The 27,142-nt window shown below is 36.8% G+C and overlaps 1 protein-coding gene across 2 annotated transcripts in view; it reads left to right on the forward strand.

The window, feature by feature from the left end:
* Nucleotides 1-1,427: 1,427 nt before the first annotated feature.
* The window catches only part of prkceb (protein kinase C, epsilon b), an 81,676-nt gene continuing 55,961 nt past the window's right edge, over nucleotides 1,428-27,142 (forward strand). Inside the window, exons 1-2 of one of the 2 annotated variants that reach the window (XM_060872135.1) lie at nucleotides 1,428-2,412; nucleotides 22,625-22,688. In XM_060872135.1, coding sequence (XP_060728118.1) covers nucleotides 2,065-2,412; nucleotides 22,625-22,688 — 412 coding nt within the window. In that variant the 5' untranslated portion in view covers nucleotides 1,428-2,064. The remainder of the gene's footprint in view (nucleotides 2,413-22,624; nucleotides 22,689-27,142) is intronic. The other variant, XM_060872134.1, reaches the window with a different exon arrangement.

Below are 27,142 nucleotides of genomic sequence, written 5' to 3' on the forward strand. Positions count from 1 at the left end.
AGTACTTATCCCTGCTCCCCTGGGTCTAGGTCAGTACTTATCCCTGCTCCCCAGGGTCTAGGCCAGTACTTATCCCCTGGGTCTAGGTCAGTACTTATCCCTGCTCCCCTGGGTCTAGGTCAGTACTTACCCCCCTGGGTCTAGGTCAGTACTTATCCCTGCTCCCCTGGGTCTAGGTCAGTACTTATCCCTGCTCCCCAGGGGTCTAGGTCAGTACTTATTCCTGCTCCCCTGGGTCTAGGTCAGTACTTATCCCTGCTCCCCTGGGTCTAGGTCAGTACTTATCCCTGCTCCCCAGGGGTCTAGGTCAGTACTTATTCCTGCTCCCCTGGGTCTAGGTCAGTACTTATCCCTGCTCCCCTGGGTCTAGGTCAGTACTTATCCCCCTGGGTCTAGGTCAGTACTTATCCCTGCTCCCCTGGGTCTAGGTCAGTACTTATCCCTGCTCCCCTGGGTCTAGGTCAGTACTTATCCCTGCTCTAGTTAATTTACTGTTTATATATAAGCAAAGTAAAGATGACATTTGTACTGCACTCAAAAAAAAAACTGCGTCAGCAACGTCAGCAGACATACTGTTTGTGATTGGTGAGCACGCCCAGTGCACGACGCGCATGCGTGATAAGTTTGAAAGCAGCTGTTAGCGGCGTTTCGAAGCGCACTGACAGCAAGGACAAGTTTTTTTTTGTAATGTTTATAAGAGGAATCAATTAACAATTAAAAATTAAAATACAACAATAAATACGGGACTGTTATACTGCGCATTTGTTACTCGTAGGTTCGCACAGGCACCCTAAAAGTTACGAGAATTCCAGCCACAAGATAGCGCTTTAGTTACAGAAAACGGGTATGTTTGATAAAGATTAAAGAAACATGACCGGGGAGAAAAACATAGAGTTGGGTTTAACCTCCTTATCATACACTTTTATCTGGTTAAAACGATGTAATTATCAAATTTTATAGTAATACAAGGATCGTTTAAATGTACAACAAACATGTAATAGGTTACAAAAAGCTACCTGAGTATCAATGGGTTATGTCAGATATTTAGTTAATAAAATAAGGGAAAATAGTGACTTAATATTTTAAAAACATGACACGACACGGTGCTGGATGCCAGATCCTCTAACATTTCTGGTCATGTTGAGGATATATTTTCTTCCCTCATTTTGTCTAGTAAATAGTGTAATAATGTAGTGCATTCAAATTCACACCATGAACACACCTGATGAACACTATAGTGCATTATGTTTTTACCTCTGCACCGCTGTACTGAAGGTTAGAAATCACTTTTACATCTCATCTGGACCGATTAGGCAACAATTTTACAACGCAGACATAAATTGTTTTGTGTAGATCTGCTGTGCGCTCTGGTTCCCTGTATACACGGTTTGGGCAAACTGACGCGTTTTGCGCATTTCCTGCACTGTAGCGTTCACACACCGCTGGGAGGAGGGGGGAAGAGGCAGGGCTGCAGGAAACCGAGCACCGATGAACAGCTAAAACGGCCCGGGAAGCTGAAGAAGAGAGAACGGAAACGGCACCTATCATCAGCCCTAAACCATTTCCCCTTCATGAGCTGGAGGTGAGAAATAAATCGTACCCAAATGACCGGAGGACAAGCTGGACTCCGTCCCCTGCTCCGGCCTGGAGAGGAACAGTAGGACAGGATTTCTACCACTGAGCAGCTCCAGCTTGGGCATGTTTTTGCCCTCATGCAGAGATCGAGGTGCGGAATCCCCCATGTGAAGATCGTTACATTTCTTTCCCCGTTTTGACGCATTGATGATCGAGCGGATTTCCAAATGATTATCCTATTTCATATGGCATGATCTTGGGAAGCGACATCAGCGCGCTAAAAGAAGTAAAGCCCCCTTGTCTGTGCTGCCTGGAGGACCTGGAGGACTGTCTGTGACTGTTTCACTGTTCACTTTAAAAAGGCAGACTGTGTTTGATTGCTTGTTAGTAGTCGAGATTTTCTTCATCCGCCCTGTTGAATAACTCAATAACTGTGACAGGAGATTAAAGGTGCGGTCTGAGGATCGGACAGCATTAATCTCTGCCACCATGGTGGTCTTCAACGGGCTTCTGAAGATAAAGATCATTGAGGCACTGAACCTGAAACCTACAGCCTGGTCTTTAAGGCATGCTGTTGGACCGAAGTCGCAGAGCTTTTTGCTGGACCCCTACATTGCCCTCAATGTGGACAACTCACGAGTGGGTCAAACATCCACAAAGCCAAAGACAAACAGTCCTGCATGGCATGATGAGTTTGTAGCTGAAGTGCGTGATGGGCACAAAATTGAGCTGTCGGTTTTTCATGACGCGCCCATTGGCTATGATGACTTTGTGGCCAACTGCACCATCCAGTTCGAGGACCTGCTGCAGAACAGCAGCAAGCACTTCGAGGACTGGGTATGACCTCCTATTTTGTCTTCTTTCCACTTAGATATTATGTATTCATCATGCCAGTCACCCAATAAAGCCTATTAACTTAAGAGTTTTGTCTGGTTGTGGGTTTATCCCCATGCATGATGCATGTGCTTGGCTTTCTTAACCCTAATGCAAGCAGGTTTGCTGTAGCAGCAGAGTGGGGGCCTCTGATCAGCTTCACATAAACTGGTTGCATAGAGACTGTGGGAGAGGGTGCACAGCCTGTCATAAATATTCCCTGCAGCTGCAGAGAGCCATATTACCACTGCTGTGCAATCATGTAGTCTGATGGTAAATGGCTAGACAGGCAGGATTTGCGAGTTGCACAGTCCTCTGGACACGGAAACATGTAAGATGTTTGTCTCATTTAAGGTACAGGTGATCCTGTTCACACTAATGGATTCGGAGCAGAAATGATTTAAGATATTTTGCTGCGCTATTTCTTTTTTGTTGCTGTAAGCATATGCAGTGATATCGTGATATCTGTTGCTTTAAACAGCCTCCACTGTCCTGCATGAATTAACGTGTAAAATGAATGAGTTTGGAAATTTGAGCAAAGTAAGGAGCTTTGATCTCTGATTAATCATGGCTTACTATCATGTAATAAATCATTCATATTGATACCTGTTGCTTAATGCATAAATCATATGAACATCGGTTTATTTTGCATTGGAGCACATCTCTCTCTCTCTCTCTCTCTCTCTCTCTCTCTCTCTCTCAGGCCATTATGTCCGGTGTACAGTATGTTTTAAAGCTTGGTCGCACTGTTGGCCTGGAGTTTTTGCTTTCTTATATAAGGCAGATGAAGGGCAAGTAATTATTAATGTGCCTCTTTTAGACCCTGATACAAGGAGGTGCTGTACTATGTTTCATAATTTTACATTATATTACAAATTAGACAGGCAGAAGATTGGCAGGTGTTGTGTTGGCACAAAGCTTGGTATCTGTATTGGCCAATGCTTGATGCTGATATGATTACGCCTGATATGGTAAGGTCTGAGTTCACAGCATAAGTCATTCTTGCCCCCATTTAACAGGTCTTCTTAGCTATGTTAATTCACTTTCATGTTGGCAGCTTTTTTATCTAAGCATGCAAGCTGACAAACAGCATCACAAAAAGCTGAAGACTCCTCTTCACTTGTGATTTCTTGTTTTGAACCGAATCGTTGTTCCAAAACTGCTTCCCTACAATCTCTCTCTGCTCATTGATGGTGGAAGTTTTTCCCTTAACATTTACATGGATTTGGTTGCAACAAATAATGTTTCCTCCTCGTAAATGAACATTAAAGTGCAAATGTTTACATCAGCCACACATTGAAAAAATTTACATGAATGTCATAAAGACAAAGCAAGGAAAAGACAAAGACACACCGTATTCCTTATTCCTTTTTAGCTATAAAGATCGAATGTCACAGTTACTGTAATATGTCACAGTTAAAAAGTCAAAATGTCTGTTTTCTTATAATGCAAAGACAGTACAGGATGAAGAGGCCACAAAGAGAGAGATAAAGCAATGAATTAGCAATCAAGCAGCATGTGAGAAGTAGTCAAGACAAGAGAGTCAATCACTAAGAGGAAGCTTTTAAGTAGGCTGAAGAACTGCCTGTCTTTAGTTAAAAAAGCTCCATGAGCAGATAAAAGCCACTTTGACTATTTTATTGCACAAAGAGGCGCATTGCTGTTTACCAGTTTGAGGAACTATATACGTTTTGGGTGCAGAAAGTGAATAATTGATGTTTAATCGGTTCCAATCTTTTTAGATTTTTTAACCTGCCATACACTACTTTGTATGTCTTGATGGAAAGATATATGGTATAGTGTACAAGCACACAAAAATAACTGTGTACTTTTTTCAATCCGTCATTTATTCTCACTTGGAGCTGAATTGTCCTAAAACCTTAACAATTGGTACATTTCTACACAAAACATTTGTGCTTCATCTGCAAAGAGGATTTTGATGTCTTAATCTGATTTAATCTTATACACAAATTCACACACAGATACATCAGCAGTGGGCCTCTAAAGATGTGGTTCTTGTGTGTGTTTAGATTTAATCTGGCTGTTGAGGGTGACTGACGGTGCATTAATGATGAAAAAGAAAATAACATATACATAAAAGTTGGTAAGGCATTTTAAATGATTTTCTAATAGCCCTGAATAATTGCTCTAGAGCATAATTGTGCAAAATACTTGATCACTCCAGTGGTAGTATAGACAAACTTGAACAATGTTCTCTGACAGTAAATACTATTTCAGGCAGTTACAGTATTGACTAAAAGTTACACTACTGACGGGTCTGCTTACCATCAGAGAAAATAATTTCGTTTCTTTTAGTCATATGTGTATATGTGTGTGTAATTGAGAGAGAACTCAGATTGATAGTAAATGTTTTTTTTTTGTCAAGACCAAGTTATATGCGCTGTAAGGCGTATTGTGGTTAGCTGCTTACTACTGATTTGTCTATAACTAGGAATTACCCTGAGCATTATGATTTTTTTTTTTGTAGGACATTTGCATGCAAGCAGAAGTGTAAACAAAATCCCATTTACCTTCCAGATTAATCCTGTCTTTATCGGTTCTCCTCTTGAGTTTGTCATTATGTTTTTTATTGCTTGCCAGTAGGTTGTAGTTCATTGCAGGAGCTCTTCATGACCGCTGACTTTTGAGTTAAAACACCATAACAGGACTCGCTGGAGATGTGACGTGTGAGATTTGCCGGCTGTGTAAACTTTTGCAGGATCGTTTTATTCTCTCCTCTTTCCCAGCTTGAGTGTCTCTTCATCTCTTCTGTCTTCACTCATGTTACTGTTTTACTATGCTACACTTGTCAGATATTTTTTCTCAACCCAAACAGAGTATGTTTCATATGTTTGGCTGGCACAGAGCTTTTGATATTTACATTTAAATTAAGTATTTTTAGGTGCCACAGAGAATTGGGATTTATTCTTGTCCTATCAGTTAAGCACATGATAGGCTTACTTAATTTTATCAGGATATCAATACATTTTAATCAAAGCACACTATCTAAGGTTTATTTATAAAGCACATTTATAAAAAATGTTGACCATTGCTGTGCTGTATGAAATCACACATCTAATAAAAACACCCTAGATTATAAAATAAAGTTTATAAACTAAGCTGATAAAATATAATTGCGGTTAAAAGACAGAGAAGATTATGTAAAAGAAAATAATGAAGTAAATAAAAAAACACCTTGAGGCTGTCATTCAAGACTAAAATGTGAGATAAGATATATACACAGGAATTATTGTACGTAACCAGCTAAATGCAATATAGAAGATCTGGTCTGATTAACAGATAATTAGACAAAGGAGTGATTATCGATAAGGAGTGATGACAGGTTAAAATTTATGGACAAGGAATGGACAGGCTATTTTTTTCTAAGTATAAATTTGAGAATTTTGGTTAGTATTCTTCTTCTTCTTCTTCTTCTTCTTCTTCTTCTTCTTCTTCTTCTTCTTCTACTTTTTCAGTAACATCATTCTGTTCTTACTTCACTATATATATACAGTATATATATATATATATATATATATATATATATATGTGTGTGTGTGTGTGTGTGTGTGTGTGTGTGTGTGTGTATACATATATATATATATATATATATATATATATATATATATATATATATATATATATATATATGTATATACACACACATATATATGTATATATATATACCTGTTAAAGTTATCTGATCTCATTCCAGATTTAATCCTCCAAACCATGTGCTACTGGAGCTCACTTTATGCACAGGGGCATTGTCATGCTAGAACATGTTTGGAATTCCAGTCCACTGAAATTGTGATGCTACAGCATACAAATTGTGTGCCTCCAGGTTTGTGGCAATGGTTTGGGGAAGAACCATGAATAGTTGTGATGGTCAGGTGTCCAAAAGTATTTAAGATGATTAATTGTTTAGAAGCCGTAATGTATTATACCTGTAATGGATTATACCTGACAACTATTTATTTATTTCTATGTACTTTAGGGTTATGACTTTATAATAAACTTGAAGGTGGTTGCTTGCTTTAGAATGCCGAAATTGTCTTAGTAATCACCAGAAATTTCTAAGAGTGAGTCAGTTTGACTCCACTAACCATGACTAAAATTGCTTTCTTGGCATTTTATCTAGACTACCTTTCAATGAAAACAGCAGTCTTCCTCCAGGAAAGGCACAAAGCTACTAAATTCGTTCAAGGCAATGAAGTGTTGCTGCCAGACACTTGAAACTATAGTTGGTGACTTGGTCAGGTAGTAACTTGCTGTTCACCAGGGTTTTCAGTAAAACCAGGTTGAGGCGGATGGAGGAAAATTGGATTGAAGGCATACTGGACGCAAAAAGATTAATGAAGGCAAAAAGACAGTTCTCGGCAAACTGAGCAAGAGCCGATAACACAAGCCCGAATATGTATGGCACATGCCCGCACTTGCTGCCTCCTCCACACTGCTGTCTCAGGATCTAATGTCTCTCATTTGAGATAATGTCTAGGAGAAGGAGAGTGCAAAATTCCCATTCATACAGTATGCCTTTCACTTTACAAGCTATTACATGCATCTCAGTGTGGTGACAGTTTTCAAGGAGTAGTTTCACCTGAAATTTTTCTCAGGCCTTTGGTGTGCAGTCTTTGCATTCCCTGTCTGTCTCTGTTAGGTGTGTGTTGGTGATTAAGTGTAGAACTAGTACAAAGCAGGAAATTATGACACATGGTAACAACATATCAAATAAACACTTATCAGCAGATTAAACTTTTACCTAAGAAAACAGCTTGTTATTCATTAATAATTTCAGATGTTGTTTTTTACTACGCTCCCCAAGTTAGTACTGCACAATATATCTGTATAGTACTTTATTACACAATCTTCCAAACTAGGTTTAAACAGAATAATATTCAGTATCAGTTTCAGCTTGATTCCTGATGGTCTTATTGTCGAGGTTGGTAAAAGGAGACTGCTGTATCCATGTGCTTTTGGCATGTGTTAATCCTGAAACCATTATGTAAATATTGGGAACCACTGACTATGTAGAAGTACTGAAGTTTTAACATGTAGTGAAAGTGACATTGAGGAACACAGAGTACAGACAGTCACAAACACAGGATGAGACATAGCTGAAGACACACATGAACGTTAACAATTAACAGACTGTTAACTTAGTACCGGTGAAAACAAAGAACTGTTCTTTTCATTCTCAATTATATCATGTTATCTTCATATGCGCTGTATCCTAATAATGTTTAAGTTAAACCTGCACTTAACACAGACCTTCTTTGAAGTGCCCAAATATGCTTTCATATTTTCTCCATTCACTTACAGTTTTACAAATTGTTTTGTATTTCATTTTTTCTAAATTCATTCAGTTTTTCCCTAATAAGATTGTGGCACTGCTCACTGTTTTGATCGTTACGTTTCCAGGTAGGTAACTGTAAATTTTACTCCCTCTACATCATTATTATTAAGGAAAGAAAGAAAGAAAGAAAGAAAGAAAGAAAGAAAGAAAGAACAGATTTCAAAAGGAGTCACTTTTTTCCAAAAAGTAAACAACATCCAGAAACCAGGTTGGAAAAATACGGTAAGTAGACACTTTTTCTTGGACTTTCTTGGACAGTCTCTCAAGTGGTTTTGGTTCACTCTTCTTTACAACAGCTTCAGTTAAGTTTGGACATTTGTTTATTTACAGCACTTTTAAAATCCCACTACAGCATCCTTGTGATTTGTTTTATGGACATTAACTTGACATTTTTGTATTGATAGATGTTTTGACGTGTTTGTTGTGATATGCTGTGTTTGGATTTCATCAAACACAGCGATGTTCATGATGACCAAACATCTTTACCTTCGTCTCATCAATCCAAAGGATATTGTTCTGTGGTTTGTTAAGCTACAATTTTGCAAACCTAAGGTGTATGTACTATAATATATTTTGAGAGAAGGCTTATTTACAAGCCATTTTTTGGTCTTTTTTTAATTTTTCTAACTGTTTTTACAGAAGCCTGTAGTTCACAGAAACTAGCTCTTGAAGTTTGTTTAATATATCTTGAGCTTTAAATGGACTGACCTTGATTGGCAGCTATCTTGAATGGCCTACATTTGTAAAAACAAACAAACAAAAAAAACCTTCTTAATGTACAATGGTAAATTTAGAGATTATTTGGCGATAGCCTTATAACCCTCTCCAGATTGATGAACTGCAGCAGTGGTTCTTTCTCTCTGAGGTCATGGCTGATGTCCTTTCAGCTGGGCGTGATGTTGACATACACCTAAGTTCTCCAGAACACCAAACCTTTCTTGGACAGTTTAATGATTGAAACTGCTATAATCAGTCAAGTTTTGCAATCATGTCCTATTCATTGAACAGCTGATATTTTTAACAAAATGCACTTCAAGTTAAACATACACTGGATTCAGAAATGAATCATAACAATTTTTGGTTACACAAGTGTGCTTTTGACTTTATAGTATACGTATAGTTAAAGTGAGATTATTTACAATCACACAACCAGATGAGAAATTCTAAATTCTAAAGTCTAATCTAAAGTATCTAAAGTATCTTCCTCATGTCATCTCAGGGAGTTTCTCCTTTTTCCATCACCTCCGATTTGCTCATTAGGGATCATTTATAGGAAATTTATTACCAGTATTTCTCTCTTTATTTCTGTATATGTTATATAATATATATATATATATATATATATATATATATATATATATATATATATATATATATATATATATATAGTATACAGTATATGTACATATATAGTATATGTTATATATACAGTATTTGTTATATATATTTCTATAAAGGTAGTCACACTTTTTGATGATTAGCTAATCTTGTGCATTTCCTTAGTAACACCTGGCTGCTATTTACTCTTTAATTATGGAAGTATGAAGGGAAGTTTAGGGAAGTATGTTTAGGGAAAAATGACTACATATTAAATATCTTTTGTGCTTTATTGTTGTAATATGAGGTTATTTGTTTATAGGAGTTTCAGGATAATATAACTGTTAATGTAGGGTCTTGTAAAAAATTGAATTTAAAGAGGGTGTACTTTCTTGTTTCCATGACTATATGATCATGACTCTCGAATTGATTCCAGTTTATTGTTATGTGCTGTGTGTTTTTCACATGTGAGTGTCACAGGGTGAGTTTGTTGTGAACTGATTCTGTTTGTGTGTTGAAGTGTGGATTGTAAATTACACTGACGGAGCTCTGTGGGTGGAGTGAATCTGAGCAGGCAGCATTGTGATGTGTGGCGTCACTGTGAGAGCTTCACTCTGAGGCTGTGACGCAGGTTATCTTGCCTGCAGAAACAATAGAGCTGACACGTGAGCATGGCGTAGCGCTCTCACAAAGCCCCTCTCACTGCTAGTCTAAACTCATCCACCCAAACACTGACCTTGCCATGCACCAGAAGCCTACTCTCCACCTCTGTGCCTATACAGAAAGAAAACATTCTGCAAAAAGGGCTTTAGATCCATATCTCAATATTAAAAGATCCAAATTTATGCCTCGATGGTTGTTCAGTAAGAGTTTAAAATCAACTATCAAGTTTTTGACATGCCATAACTTATAGGATTGTAAACTATGCTGTTGCTCCTGTAGTGATGTGATCACTCATTCATTTGATGCTACTGTACATCTTTTCTCCTATATGGATTTGAGCAGTAAGACAGTTCAGGTGGTGTTTAATATGAAACGTCAAGTATGATAGGAACCCTGCTTTGCTTGACCTGCTTTCCCAGTGGGTCTCTGTTGAGGAGTGGATAGTGGTGTCTCCTGCTGGCCTGAAGGAAACAGGGGGCCAAAGGGTTGCCGTGGCCTGCGCTAAAAATACCAGCACTATGTTTGAGTCACACGGTAGCCTCGGCTTCCTGTTTTCAGTCTCCCACGTTTACTTCCCAGAGAGATAGCGAGCGAACCAGAGAAGGGGGAAATAATTTGTGATGTTTGCAGTGATATTGAAAAATAAATGCTTACTCATCATCATGTTACTTCCAACCGAAGTGAGACAGACAGTCAAGAGGACCAGTCAAAATTGCTGAGCTGTGATTCTGTGTCGTATCATATGCCACAGAACTTATCTTTCTGATAATAAACCATATTACTTCTGCTTCTGCTCCCAGGCTTAGCCCTCTTCCTTACATGACATCTCAAGATGCAACTGAATACAGATGTATTTCAGTCAGGGCCACTGCAATCCTTTAGTAATAGTCAGGATAAAAATAGGTCCTTTATCTCCATAATTACTTTTTGCATCAGTTCCATTTCACCAATATGTCCTTGTTTGTTCCTGATACTGATTGGAATATAGTTATTCATTCAATCAGAATGAATTTGTGTGATTCATTTTTAGAAGGTGAATACCGAAAAGCCAGTAGAGTGTTAGATGGTTGTAATGTATGAGGCCTTTGGGTTGTTTACTTTTTGAGCTCCTAGTAGACACAAGTCAAGTCATGTTCACTATGTGTGAGTACAGTGAGCTACACAAGTACTCATTATTACTTGACATGAATTACAAGGACAGGCGTGCTGCACAATGCTTATTCCGAATTTTCCCACACTTGACTGTCTATTGTAATATATTTTTGTGGTATTTAAGTCATGGTAAACCTGATATAAATTTAGTACTCTCACATATTTGCTGCTTTGTTGGTTTTTGCTGATTATTATACAGACAAGGTTTCATTATACTGTGGCTTTCTGATCAAGTCACAACATGTAGCATGTACAGTAATGAAGGTCTGGTATGTTGTAAATAATTCTTGAGGGACATACAGAGAATTTTTTGTATTTCTTCTTCTTTTTTTTTGACTCACTTGGTTTTGCACACAGGTACACCGAGCCACTTGAATACACTAGTGTAATGTAGTGAGACTTAGCGACAAAACATGTTTTGTCAAGATCACATAATGAAAGCATGCAGGACATATGCAGAAATAGGTACTTTTTCATTTACAGTCTTCGTTTCTTTCTGACTTCTGAACGGTACCTTACTGTATTAATATTCAACTGTCTTTAGATCTCCACTTCAGTAAATGTATTAATACACTTTCTTTCTTCCATCAGTTAAATGTAACGGAAAAAAATCAACTGGTTATAAAAATGTTTATCCCCAAAATATGCAGAAATACTGTTTCTACAACTGTCAGATTGTAACAGAGCAATGTTGACTAGGTATCTTTGCCATAGTTAAAGCAAAAAACATTCCCATCAGGACACAATTGTATCAGCAAATGATACCCAAACCTGCACTTCAATTAACAGCCATAAACAGGCTGCGAATTACAGTTCCATCTTCAGAGCTTTTGTGGATTCCTCTGGTAACAAAGAAATGAACAGAATTGCCATAACAATGTGGAATATAATCAAATCTGTCTATTGTATTATTAAACTATTTAAGGACATACAGGTTCGCAATATGCTCTCTGTTGCTGGCTTAGCTGAATTTGCTGACTCTGAAACTGAGGCTTAATGATGGATGGAGGATGTGATATCTACAGCAGCATCTGGGAGGTTTTTCCACTGTGTTTGACTCCGGCCTCTGTAGCGTCCAAAAATGTGTCTGAATCGTCTGCTTTGAATTACACCAATGATTTTACTCTGTCTCATCTGACTTTCAAATCTCAAATTCAAATTCAAATTTATTTGTGTAGCGCTTTTACAATGGACATTGTCTCAAAGCAGCTTTACAGAACATTAACATAAACAGTTATTAGAAAGATTAATATAATACAAAAAATCAAGATTAATATTAGACAATTGATCATTCATGTCAAATATTAAACAATTTTTATACATTTAGTGGTTTAAATAGTTTCTAAAACATAATATTTCTTAAGATGTTGATGTAACATAAGCGCTAACTCTCACAATAAGTTGTTTTATTATAGAGACTGTTTAGCGACCACTATTTAAGTAATAGTGACTTGCGTTATTTAGAATATTTCTATAGCACTTTTAACAATGGACATTGTCTTAAAGCAGCTTTACAGAACATAAGAAACATAATACAAACAGTTTAATATTAAACAAAGATTAATATAATATAAAAATTCAAGATTAATATTAGACTTATATTTAAATGTGTTTGTATTTATCCCCAATGAACAAGCCTGGTGACTGTGGTGACTGTGGTGAGAAATGACTACCTTAGATGGAAAAGAAAGAAGGAACCTTAAGAGGAACCAGACTCAAAAGGGAAACTCATCCTCATTTGGGTGACACTGGAGGGTGTGATTATAAATATACAGTCTGACAATTGTGTATTGATGAGGAGGTTGTTGTCTTCAAAGACCACATGGAGTTGGCATCTCCTCTTGGTATGTCCGAATACTTCATGAGTCCAACTGGAGCTGGTAAATCTCTAGATGTCTCAGGATCCTCACATGGTCACACTTTCTTGCACACATCACTTCATTTAAAATATTAGTGGTTCTTTATTAAAAAAAAAACTTAAATGAAAAATTAAATAGATGTGTAGGACTTCTATCTGCCTGCCTACAGAGGTGACGGTGAATGTATTGACTAATCATCTAGTCAACGAAACCTCAAAAAGAGAGTTAAAGCTACATTTATTAGGACAAACTTGAAATACTTGAAATCACTGAATACTTGGAATCTCATTGTATCTGACCAATCTCAATAGATAGCAACAGCAATTTATGTTGCTTCTATTGATTTTATTGTATCTATGGGATAAGAGAAAGGCTTTGTTTTCTGTAACATTTTCCATGTCTTTTATTTTGTATGTGTTAAAAACCCAACGTTTCCTAACGGTCTTTGGGTTTTTCCCCTTACAAAGCTTATTTGTGGTGTTGCTTTAATGTGTTGTACTTATGCTACTCTTAATTTGAATGAGTTTTTCACTCAGTCGTCTTGACTCATGCAGTAGCCTAAAGATGGCTTGTTTGCCTTACAGTGCGTTTATTCTCAGTTTCTTTTAATAGTATGTTATTGTTAGTTCACTCAGTTACTGACAGAAATGGCCCGTGACATCTAAATACCATCTAGGCTACTGTTATAATAATAAAGCAAAGACCAAAAAGTGTTATTAGCTGCTATTATGCAAACACTGCCAATAAAAAGAGATTTGTATTGTAAGGAGGACAGACAGGTTCTAGCTGTCGATTATAAGATTCATGCTTTTAACCTGGATGGTATAAGTATAAATGAAGCCTGTGTTTCTTATTACGTGTAAGCTGTTGTGTGATATATAAATTTTGAGCATCAATTTTTCCATCTTCCTTTCACTTTCATGTTTTGTCACACATCCAAGTTAAAACAGTATACTTTAGATCAAGTTCATACTTGCATTTACATATACTCACAGTAGCTGACACACAAAGTCTGAGGTCCCACAATGTTTTGTATAAAGCTAAATATATGGCCCTTATGTAAATGAATAGAAATGAACATGTTCACAGAGTGTAAATGTTGCCCAGTTTTGAGGTTAACTTACACCCTTACAACACTGATTACACAACACTGAGCAACACTTGTGGCTCTAATTTCCAACAGGCTTTGTTAAACATACATAATTATATGCAGTCACCTTGCCGCTGCTAATTTCCTTAACTTTAGTTCATGCAACAGAATATAAAATAAGCCACACTTTGCTGACTTACAACTTTTTGTGCCAACGTATACGTACGAGGGTCAGACAGGCACTTTGAATGTTAGCATGTGCTTGTCTTAAATTGCGTGTTTAGGCTTGTATGCCTTTCTGTAGCTCTATGCAATGAATTGCTTAGTGTCCTAATTCTAAAAAAAAAACTAGTGCAAATCACTTCAGATCTAGGGTGTATTTGATGAAACAGACAGAGCTGCATGTTTAACTATAGTTTAAATCACCTGAATAGATAATCATCCAGTGCTGCATTGTATTGCATATTTGTAAATGTGTATAATTACATATGACTACACATACAGCTGTGTAGTACTGAACCATAATGATTCTGAGACATATCACAGATCACACATGGTGCATCCTTTTCCTGAAAATAATGAGCATTAGATTCTGCCATGGCTCCAGTTTTCTTCTGTGTGCTGTAACACAACATGACTCTATAGTGAAAGCTATTGATTGGGAAAGCTAAGGGGCAGGAAGCTGAAATAATAGTCAATATTAGGCATAGTTTGTGCTGGCTAATGAAGCCATAACGGCTGCTCCATCAAAACTAGATTAAAGGAGGAAATGGAGGGAGGATGTGTGTCTGAGGGGAATATAGGAGGGTAGAGAGCGGAGACACACATGAAAGGGGATGTGAATGGTTAGGGTGGAAAAGTGAAAGAGAGAGAGTGTGAGAGAGGGAGAGAGAGAAAGAGAGAGAGAGAGGATATGTGTGGGTGTCAGGTTAGAAGCACACAGTAACCACACACTCGACACATGTTTACACAGGATGCATTACATGTACTTTGTAACGGATCAGCATGAGTCTGACAGAACACACAGACCGTCATGTGAATAAGCTGGGATTGCAGTATATAGTTATATATCACAATAATAATGAGAATGATCACGATATATGATAATCTCTCTGCAAGTATTCCAAAGCTTGTACCTAAACGCATACTTAATGTGTGTGTAAAGCTGTGCAGCAACTTATTGTGTTAAAAGTTAAGCAAGGTACACAAAGATTCTAGAAAAAGAGGACATTGGTCACGGTAATAGTTGCAATGTATTTATATGCAAGATAATGCAATGTTTGCTCAGTCACAAACACGCATACACATGTACTGTGCAGAAGAAGAAGTATGTAAAAGAAGTCTCTTCTAAAAAAAAAAATCCTTTAATGTGAAAATGCTTTACATTTTCAAATCAAATCAAATCAAATTTTATTTGTCACATACATACAGGGTACGACATGCAGTGAGATGCTTTATGCAACTGTCCAGTATTCGAATAAAAAGTATAAAAAAGCAAAAATAAATAAATAAAATATAATATAATGAAATAAAATAATAAAATAATAAAAGAAGTATAACTATATAAGAAAACTATTAAAAACTATATAAAAAATATGAAAATATAAAAATATAAAAGGAGAAATAATGTATATACATATGCAGAAATATACATATACATAAATGTGTATGGTTTTTAAATATTGTCCTTAAAGTGTCCAGTTGCAGTATGTTGTGTAAATAGTGTATAAAGTGTAAAACGGCGAAGGGTGAGTTTGTTGTACACCAATAGATATAAGAGTGTCTCTGTCATATCTAATGATGTCCATCTTCTATAAATAAAACTGTATCTATATAAATAAATATATAAAATAACAAATAAAGTCAAAGTGTAACCGGAGCAGACGCGACGGCAGCCAACCTCACCGGCGCCATCTTGATTCCTAACCTGTACTCTTGTTTGCTTTTGGTAGGTGTTTCTACTGCCACATGAACTGAATGGTGAAAAAATACCCATGCCTCAGTACTAGGATATAGAGTAAAAAGTGTGGAAAAGGTACACATAGATTCCAGCAGCTCTTACACAACTTACTGTCACAAAATTATAACAATCCATAGTAGCTCATTTAAATGAACAGATTTTCAAAATATGTGGAATATCGCAAATATCAGAATTCATTCCAATTGTATACATCCTCAATCAATCCTTATAGGCATCCTACACTTGTGTCTGTATAAACGGTATATACGTTGTGTGTATAGTGTGTGTGAGTTCAGATTCAGTTTTTCAATTGTGCTTCTTGTTAATGAATTAAAAATTTTTTCTGTCTCATCAAAATGTCATCAAAGTGTGATTTTCAAAGGGAGAACGAAATGAATTTGTAACTGCATTGAAGCTGTTCAGCATTTGCCCGACATTCAGGAGCAAAAATGCACTGTTTTTGTAATATAAAATACTTTTAATAGTATAACTCCTTTAAATCATCTTCTAATGTTAGCAACATTAGATTTGATTGCTTGGAAAGAATTGCACAGCAAAGGTTTCCTTTTTGCTTTTTTACCTATTTTGTATCCTCACTGAACGTCTAAAGAATATTTTGAAGGTCAATTCACATCCTGTATCTGCCTCAGAACGTTAGTTTCATGGCCGTGCGATCTCGTAATTCTTTTCAATCGATACAAGCTGTAAAATGAGATGTGTTTTCTTAAAGGACCTTATTATTGCAGTGTGACTGAAAATAACGTGTGCAGAATGTATGTGCAGATTCCAATAGGGAAAGTAATCACACACATGTTTACATGGCTATTAGCCCTTATGCTTATTTGATTATTAATACGGTAAACCACCTCGCTTCATTGAGTTGAAATGAGACTCAGGTCGGGTTAAACTCTTTTGACTAATGTTATTCATAAGGGTTTCATACAAATTGATCTCTCGATTAGATTGTTAACAAATTATTAGGCTGCATGTAAATGTGGCTATGACAGTGTCACTGCTGTGCTGATACGCACCTCAGTGTATACGCATAAATATTTACAGAGAAGAGAAATAATATACTGACGTTTATTTTTGTCATTTTTAATTCTAGTGCATATGTCCTTACATTTTTTCACGCTTGATGCTTGTAAATATTACCAATTGTATATATTCAGAATCATAAACAAATAAATGTTAAAAATTGTTAAGGAAAACAGGACACAATTATTAATATTTGTACAAATTGTCCTCAAATGAACAAGGTTGTGATAGTCTCACAGATGGGCTCATCATTTCAAAGCCTTTAGAAAATGTTTAACGATTCAAATTTTTAACGATTTCAAGTTTGTTGTTAGTTTCTTTATTGACCAGAATAAATTCTCTTCTAATATGTCATAAAACATTTCTCCAGTCATGTTTCCTTGCCCCAGAATCGTCTGGACTTCATAGTGTTCTGCAGAACCATGGTGTTCTGGTATGGTCTGGTGTAGGAACTCAGAACCCATCTGAGTTCCGTATGTTGGTTTTGTGTGGACTTATGATCTTGGAATATGGGTTTGGTGAGGAATTGAGATGTTCTGGTGTTGTCTTCTAGGTTGCTTTGGTGGTTAGGTGTTCTGGTGTGGTCTATAATATGGGTTTGGTGATGATCCGTAGTGTTCTGGTATTGTCTTCTAGGTTGGTTTGGTGTTCTGGTGTGGTATGGAATGTGGAATGTGGTTTGCTGAGGAACCGTGTTGTTCTGGTGTTGTCTAGTGTGTTGGTTTAGTGTTCTGAGGAAACATTCACTACAACCCTTAATTCCCCAAACCTATGAGCTGAATTTTTGTTCTATTATTGTTTGGTTCAGAGTACATTTCTACAAAAGAGTTCTGATTTGTAGAAACACTATTAGTTGCACATCTCTGACTTTGGGAAGTTGTGCAGTACATTGCATATTGCTCACTGTGTTACTTTTGTTCTCACTGCTTTTAGGTCAACCTGCAAGTCTTTCCATGTTACTCTCTGCTTCTCTTTACCTCTCTTATCATTAGTCTGAGAATATGTTGTAATCGTCTGTCCAGGAAGGATGAACTCTGTTTAACAAAGCAGTTGTACTAACAGGGATGTTTAAGCTCTTTGGTATGGTTCTGTAGCTTATTCCATTGGAATGTGTTTTTGAAAAATGTTGTCATTGAGAACTTCAGAAAGCTCCTTTACTTGTACCATGATTTGCTATTTAGTCCCATATATTTAACATTTACATATATATATATATATATATATATATATATATATATATATATATATATATATATATATATATATATATATATACTTTGCTTTTTAAATACATTTTCCCTATCAATTTTTAAGCACATATTTGTTTATGCGTATGAATACATTTTGGTTTATATTTATGTGGATACAGTGGCCTTGCATCTCTTGGTTGGGGATTTTATTTGATCCTGTGCTTTGAGGGTTTCCTCCAGGTACTCCTTTTTCTTCCAAAGAAGTCCAAAGGCATGCATTGTAAGTTAAACAGCATATCTAAATTAGTATGTAAATGGATGTGTGTGATTGTGCCCTGCAGTGGGTTGGCATCCCGTCCAAGGAGTCTTCCTCCTTCTGCTCCTTGTCCCCTAGAATAGGCTCAGGCTTTGTAGGATAAGCGATACAGGAAATAGATGGATGATTTATATTTCTAAGTACAAAGTCAAAAGACATCATGTCTGTAAATGTGAAGTGGATTTGGAGGGATATCATATAACAAAAAGTGTTCATATTTCCCTTCAATGTATATTGTTAGAACTTGTCAGGTGGCTCTAAAGCAACTAAAACTTTTCCATATTGCAGAAATGAGGACCTTTTCAGTCAAGGCACATGCAAAGTGCTGTGAAATGGATGAGAGAAGAGGAGAAGATGGTGCAGAAATATAGAGAACAGCATAGAGCTCAAAGGTGAAGGGTTTCCTAAAACGTCTTTGATATAGGTTTTTTTAATCTTGGAAACACCAGCAGACTTTTGGCTTGCTGTCTTGAAACATTCCATTTGAATCTTTGCTCCCATTAAGTGGTTCTTATTTAGAAAAAATAGGAAAGTGGCAAAAAAGTAACTCTTAAATGTTTGATTCGGGGATACAACGAGCTATAAAACAAATAGTCTGGATGTCTAAAAGCAGACTGCTGTACAGTTGCACTACTCTGTTGTGGAATACTAGAAGTGGTATATAAGGGATATAAGAGAAATAATGCATTGGAGAAAGATCTTTGGGGAATGTGTTGGATAAATAATAGAACTACATAGAAGCATGCAATAGAGATGCAAAGTATGGTAAGCGAAAGGTGTACTGCAGTCAAAATACAAAATATTTAAAAAATGTCCTCACACTTTAAATATTTTTGTAAAAGCTTCTCGAATAACAGTGTTTAAATGTCTGTGTGTGTGTGTGTGTGTGTGTGTGTGTGTGTGTGTGTGTGTGTGTGATGACATATACAAGCAAAGGCAAATTGAATTGCTGCACTTAATTTAATTCAGCTGCTTTTGCTGTGCCCTCCCCAATACGCTCATGTCCCTATGTACTTAAGGAGAAAACTCTCATCTTTCTAATGAGCCAGTGGTCATGATGAAGAGTGTGTCTGCTAGTGAGTTGGTGTCAGTGAGGCTTTAGGTGTATCTGTGTATGAAGAAGGTAAAGTCATATGCACTTGCTATATTTTGCCTAAAGGCTCTTTAGTATATATCTGAAGAGACGGAGCAAAGGAGAAAATATCCAGAAGGCAAAATATGATACATAGTTGTGAAGTGGACAGTTGGCAAGTAAAGACAGTGCTGTAAGGAGAAAGAGGGAGAGAAAGCGAGAATGCAAGAGAGGGCTGTGGAGACAATGTCAGGACACCCGTTCTGGGAACACGGAGCACACAGTGTTTTATCTCTCCGATGACAGTGTGTATAGTCTCCTGTAAAGTGTGTGTATGTGTGAGAGATGACACACACCAGACCCCTGCAGCCGAGACCCCCAGTAGAAAAAAGCATACAGCTGTGTGTGTGTGTGTGTGTGTGTGTGTGTGTGTTTGTGTGTGTGTGTGTGTGTGTGTCAAACACTGGCATAACCTGTTTTAAATAATTAATCTAAAATAATTGTTGGGTTATGATTCACACCATTTGTGCTGGATAATATCATGCTTCACAGACTTTTGTTGTTTGATGTTGTTTTTCTCTGCTTCTAATTATAATTTTTTTTTATGTAGATAATGGGTTGTTTTGCCAGCTGACGCATCAGCTGTTAGTGTATAAAGGGAAAAGGGGTGACTTTCAGAAAGCAGGACACAGAGATGCAGAACTGGTGCATTTCGAGCTGTTTCTGTTTTTGCAAAAGAGAAATTTCCCCTGTGAGTCTGTGTGTCTCTCACCTCATTTGTATGTGCTGAATAAGTAATAAGACACCTTTAGCACAGACACTCAGATGAACATTCAGGGACATAAATGAGACTCTTGCATTGTCTCTGAATGCTAAATAAAATCTTAAGCTATTTAAATAAAAAAAAAAATGACATCTATATGTGCTGAGGTGATATTTATTATCTTTTGAAAAGGTTGCAATAAATGGATTAAAAAATACTACATGAAATCGATCTTTTTAGCGATATATAAGATATCCAAGTCAAAATGCTTTGAATGCGGTTTATGTTAACGTGCATGACACAGATCGTACATAAATGATATACACACCAATTAAAGCAGGCCTTCATTGTTCCTGTGAGTTGTTCCTCATCATTATAGATGATGTAAGATTTATTTATTTATTTTTATTAAAATGCAATCTAAAATCTCTCAATCTATGTTTTTTTTTTTCTAGTAACTGTAACTCAGTAAGTATCAGTAAAAGATATTGGCCAATATTCAGACCTCTGATTTTTTTACTGCACATTATCTTCCAGATGAGGATGGTTCCCTTCTGAGTCTGGTTCCTCTAAAGGTTTCTTCCTCTTTTCTCAGGGTTTTTTTTCTTGTCATTGTGGCCAATGGCTTGCTCATTAGAGATGTTTTTATACTTCTGTAAAGCTGCTTTAAGACAACGTGAATTGTGCTATACAAATAAATTGAGTTGAATTGAATTGAATTGATATTGCCTTTAGAAAAACTGAAAAATAAGGGTCATTGTATCCACTGTTTTAACATTTTTATATCTTATTTGCTGGAAATGCTGGAGGTGAGGTAGCATCTACATTTGTGTGGTCTACTTTTTTTATTTAGTCTTTGCAACCCTATCCACCGTTGTTAAATAGCACAGTAATAGTAACAGTGGAGAAGGTTCACAACATCCTCACTATAACAGTTGAGAAGGTTCACAACATCCTCACTATAACAGTTGAGAAGGTTCACAACATCCTCACTATAACAGTTGAGAAGGTTTACAACATCCTCACTATAACAGTTGAGAAGGTTCACAACATCCTCACTATAACAGTTGAGAAGGTTCACAACATCCTCACTATAACAGTTGAGAAGGTTCACAACATCCTCACTATAACAGTGGAGAAGGTTCACAACATCCTCACTATAACAGTTGAGAAGGTTTACAACATCCTCACTATAACAGTTGAGAAGGTTCACAACATCCTCACTATAACAGTTGAGAAGGTTCACAACATCCTCACTATAACAGTGGAGAAGGTTCACAACATCCTCACTATAACAGTTGAGAAGGTTCACAACATCCTCACTATAACAGTTGAGAAGGTTCACAACATCCTCACTATAACAGTTGAGAAGGTTCACAACATCCTCACTATAACAGTGGAGAAGGTTCACAACATCCTCACTATAACAGTTGAGAAGGTTCACAACATCCTCACTATAACAGTTGAGACGGTTCACAACATCCTCACTATAACAGTTGAGAAGGTTCACAACATCCTCACTATAACAGTGGAGAAGGTTCACAACATCCTCACTATAACAGTTGAGAAGGTTCACAACATCCTCACTATAACAGTTGAGAAGGTTCACAACATCCTCACTATAACAGTGAAGAAGTTTCACAACATCCTCACTATAACAGTTGAGAAGGTTCACAACATCCTCACTATAACAGTTGAGAAGGTTCACAACATTCTTTCTATAACAGTTGAGAAGGTTCACAACATTCTTTCTATAACAGTTGAGAAGGTTCACAACATCCTCACTATAACAGTGGAGAAGGTTCACAACATCCTCACTATAACTGTTGAGAAGGTTTACAACATCCTCACTATAACTGTTGAGAAGGTTCACAACATCCTCACTATAACTGTTGAGAAGGTTCACAACATTCTGTCCATAACTGTTGAGAAGGTTCACAACATCCTCACTATAACAGTGGAGAAGGTTCACAACATCCTTACTATAACAGTTGGGAAGGTTCACAACACAGATGTGTTCTGAAGGACTGTGCTCTTCACCAGCACGATTTACAAGAATATAAGTGCCTGTTTGTGTGACTTCAGGCTCTTAACAAGATGTTAAAGCCTACAGTAAAGCAAGGCTGTACTTGAAGAGCATAATACGCTCCTGATACCGCTCTTCAGGGCCAGAGTCAGATGTTGCACGAGAACAGAGCAGACAGGCGTAAAAGTGGGTAAATCCAGTCTTTATATATCTAGTCTTGCGAAAAGCATGGATTTATAGTAAAAACCTGGCTTTGCATGCAGAAGTGACAATATGTAAAGAAAAGAGTGATCTGCAGCTGTTTGAAATATCCGACAAATTGTATTGTTTTTCTCTTAGTAGTAAATTCATGCATTGTTTTATACGTATTACAGATTGACTTGGAGCCAGAGGGAAAGGTGTTTGTCATCATTGACTTGACTGGATCTTCCAGTGAAGGTAAGGTAATCCCCTTATTTATAATGCTTGCGTGATGATATGAATCACATTGCTTAGTAACCATTATGTCCAATCTGAGTGACTCAGACTCGAAGAGAATATCTCTGGGTTTAGTTTTGTGTATGACTACGTATATGACATAAAAGCCATCTAACTGAATTTGATCCTTGGCAGTCTTTCATGAATGATAAGGAAAGAGTCTAGCCTACGATGTCTTTTACTGTTTCTGTGGTGAAAAACATGTTGCCTGATTACTCAAGCCAGACTGGGTGGAGTCTAATACCAGCAAAATAATCCATGCCCTTCCCTCCTAAGGCCTTTCCATGTAGTGCTCCTGGATGGTGATCAGAGACAGTTCAGATTCAGCCCTTCCCTCCCACTGAGGAAAACACTTCACATGTTTGTCTCTCACATGCTTGTGTTATCAGGGTTAAAGGCTATATTCTTCCTCCATCAGTTACAATAGCTTCCATTAAGACACACTCTGATCTTGCAAAAAAGACTAGATCAAGTTCAGACACTTAAAAGTTCCTGTAAAAAGTAAAAGCAGTGCCATTTGCAATCTGCACAACTACTTTGCGAATGTTTTCAACACATCTGAGTGCTAACACTCACTAACACTAACTCCAGCGATCCTTATTGTTGGCCCCTCTGTGACTGGAATTAGATTAAACCATCTGCTAAATGAAATATATGTATATGGGTCCCTTAAAGGGAAAAAGTCCACCCTGAAACACATTAAGTAGGTTCATATTGAAATATAATTTGTTCATTGGTTCTGTTATTTTCCTTATACATGTGGCAAGTTACTGACTATCTGTTGTACTGATGTCACTGGAAGACTTTGCTAGTGCATTTCCAATGACCACATGTTTCTGTTAGTTCACAAAATAAATTTCTTTTTCTTAGTATTTTGCACCAGCATTCGATGTCATGTTAATGACATCGAATGTCCAACTCGACATAGTTGCAGGGTTAAGAGATTTTTTTAAAAGAAAATAAAAAGCAATATATGGTCAGTCGGATTTTTAGTTAAACATATTACGTATGATTTACATAAAATATTACAATTCTCATCAAAACATGAAATTATTGTTTATACTAAAATGACTTTAAACATGTTTTTAGATTATATTAGTAACTATGTGAGCGTGATCGTAATAATAAATGTGAACGTTATCAATTTACATAGTTTTAATGTGAACCAGTTACAACTGTGAAGTCTCGTGAGGATCGTGACTGTAACTGTATCTATAGTATTAAATGTATGCATGCAGCATGTGCATTGTAATATAGTGCAGCAGTAATGTGGCTGTTGTTACTCACCACCATCGTAGGTTCGAGTTTCAGGATTGGTATAAGATTTTATTCAGGGCTCGTGTAAATTGAATGAGCCCTCTTTTTCAGTCTGGAGAGTTAGTTTCCTGAATTTTTATGGGATTGAAAAGGAAAAGACTCGCAGCGTGTGTGTGTGTGCGTGTGTGTGTGTGTGTGTGTGTGTGTGTGTGTATTGTCACGGTGTGTTTTTTTTCCTGAATCTTTCCCATAGACACTTAAGCAAGTCAATGTAAAATACCTGATTAACAGTCTGGTCAGGTTGCATGCAGTCATCGTTGTCTTGATGTGCGATTTGACCTAACGTGCTTTTTCTTGTTTTGGAGACGTGCCAGCAACGGGTGGTCTTTTAAATCGCTCATACAAAAATCGACATATTTATGTGCACGAACTCGAAAAAAAGACATAAATACCACACGCATCCACAAGGTACAATAATAATGCCTCTCTGGAGATTGACTCAGAGGACTGTAATCATATGTGGTACTACCTAGAGACAAATCCTGAAACAACGCAGACTTTATGGCATGTAGCAAATGCCCTTATCTAGAGTGACTTCTCATTTTATACAACTGAGCAATTAAGAGATAAGGGCCTTGCTCAGGGTCCCAGAGGTGGAAGCTAGTTAGGAATCTGGGATTCAAACTAGTCCACCTTAACTACTAGTCTACCACATCCTGAAAGCCCTGACTTCACTCACTGCATTCGAATTCTCGGAAATGTTTCGCCCCCTTGTTGAGGTAGTGGCTACAGCAAATATTGGACTCAGAGTACCAGAATGCAGTGCATCTGCACACAACTGTTCTAGTTACTTACCTGCAAAGCAACAAGTGTCATGGCAACAATGCAACAATGACATTGGTACTTTAAATTTAAAGGTTTGGAAAAAGATCAATTTGTGCCAATTCCATTGTTTGTGCATCGAAACTATAATGTGATTTTAAAAGTGAAGCCATGATGTCTCTGAGGCTAGTTTTGGGGTGGGCTGAAATTACAGTCAGGTTTCATAACCTGACCAACATGGACCTGAAGCGCTTACTGAGATTACAGCCCCATGAACTTCATTTAACATTGTAGTTTTACAGCTTCATTAACTTTGTAGATTTAAAGCTTTGACATTTCTGCAGCATTGCCCTGTCTTTTCTGCTGTAATCTGTTCTAACAGATCCTTGGAAAGGAATTCATGGTGTTTTTTCTGGTGTATTGCTCATTTAAATATCTAAGATAGCTATTTTGATTGATATTTTAACTAGCAAACCAGTGTGAGTACAAACCAGGGAAGCTAACACTAGCTAAATTTAATTTATTGACTGTATGACCTTAGCGAAAACTCAGTAGTTTGTTATGGCTAGCTTGTCACTATTTTTTAGTAACTGGCTAATGTTTTTGTAACTATTAATTGATCAAGTCAACAATTACACTATAAACAGCTTTTAGTTATTTTGTTGAAGCTATCTTCCATGAAAATGAAAATGAGAAAATTTTTTTGTTTGTTTGTCTCCTCAGTGCCACAGAATTCGCAAGTATTTGTGTATTTTGACACTTTAATCATTATTGAATTAGCAATTAAACACTTAGTAGTTTCACTAACAGAGGGAAATTTAGCTGAGTTATCAAAGATCGGTACCGGAAAAGATTTTATCACTAACAGAATTACTGTCCATTTTTCATTTCCTTATCAGAGAGATTTAACTTGATAGGTCTGTAAGCAGTGAATCTACGCAGTGTCGTTTTGAATGACTCAGCCTGTTGACATGTTGAGCACAGCTTTAAGAACACCACTGAGGTTTGGCCTGAAAGTGTGCTGTATTGCTCTTGGTGTCTCTTATTTGAAACGACTCAAGACAGCTTTGATTTGACTGATAATAGAGCACCATTCTGTTGTGAACTAGACTGGAGTGTTCAGCTCAGAGCAGCAGGGAGAGCATCCTACTGCCTTGCAGGTTCTGCCTTGGTACCCAGCTAATTGTCTGTCAATGCAAAATGCTGCTTTGTCCTAGCAGGCCTTAGATGACTGAGTATTTAATACTTCACTGTGTAACACTGTGAAGAAAAAAAGAGAGATGACGACAATGTTGGAAAGCTGTCATACTGAGTTCAGAGACACAGTGAGACAGAGGAAGATTCATTTACTGGAGCATATGGTATGAGGTCCCTGTGCCTGTCAGTGTGTGAATTATTCAATCCAATATGATTGGCTCTACTCTTTTTTTTTTTTACTTAGTAGCTTTATTATATAATGTTTCAGTGAACTAATGTAAAACATGCATTAGTCTTAATATAATGCTTGCTTTCTATAATAAAGGCAGCAATAAGTACATTACTTCAGTCAGTGTGCACTATGGAACACATATTATAGCCCACACCATGTACATTGCAAACATTCAAACTCAGATTCAAACCAACAGCACTATGGTAAAAGGTCTCAGAGTTTACAGACAGCTTCTACCTGCCACCACGGTGGACCCTTCAGTTTGTGTCTCCGGAGAAATGATTATACGTTCCAGTTTGTCGATCCCTACAACGACCTTTTTAAATAAGACATATTTAGGACCTTTCCAGAATTTTTAGTTCTTTTTGAATTTCTGTTAAAAAAAAAAAAAAAAAAAAAAAAAAAGAAAATGAATACAATTTTTTTTTTTTTTTTTTTTTTTTTTTAATTAGCATATGAATATTTCTGTTATTGAAAAAGAAATGGGTAGTTTCTTTGTCCAGTGTGGTCTTAAACAAAAATGGTTGGCAGTCAGGTCTAAAATATATAACATTGTAACTAAAATTTTTGAAAAGAGGTAAAAAGATAAGTAATTTCAGAGATAAAAAAATAAATCGTAAAAAAAATTGAACCCCACAAAACAACAAGGGCTTCATTGTGATTTTGTGCAGAAGGTTTGTAAAAATATGTGTATATAATGACAATGTGTACAATGACACTAACTACTGCATTTGATTCTGTACCCAATGCTCGACTGTTATGTAGTATAGTATGTACTGATTAGTATATGTTGGTATCTGCCATGATTGACCATGCCATAGTAACCAAAACCGTTCTATTCCAAAAAAAACATTTTAACCATTAAACAGTTTACTCAGGTGGTGTTAAGGAGCATGTTTAAAATTTT

The sequence above is a fragment of the Tachysurus vachellii genome, chromosome 6 (genome assembly GCF_030014155.1).
Source record: "Tachysurus vachellii isolate PV-2020 chromosome 6, HZAU_Pvac_v1, whole genome shotgun sequence".
NCBI classification, from domain to species: domain Eukaryota; kingdom Metazoa; phylum Chordata; class Actinopteri; order Siluriformes; family Bagridae; genus Tachysurus; species Tachysurus vachellii.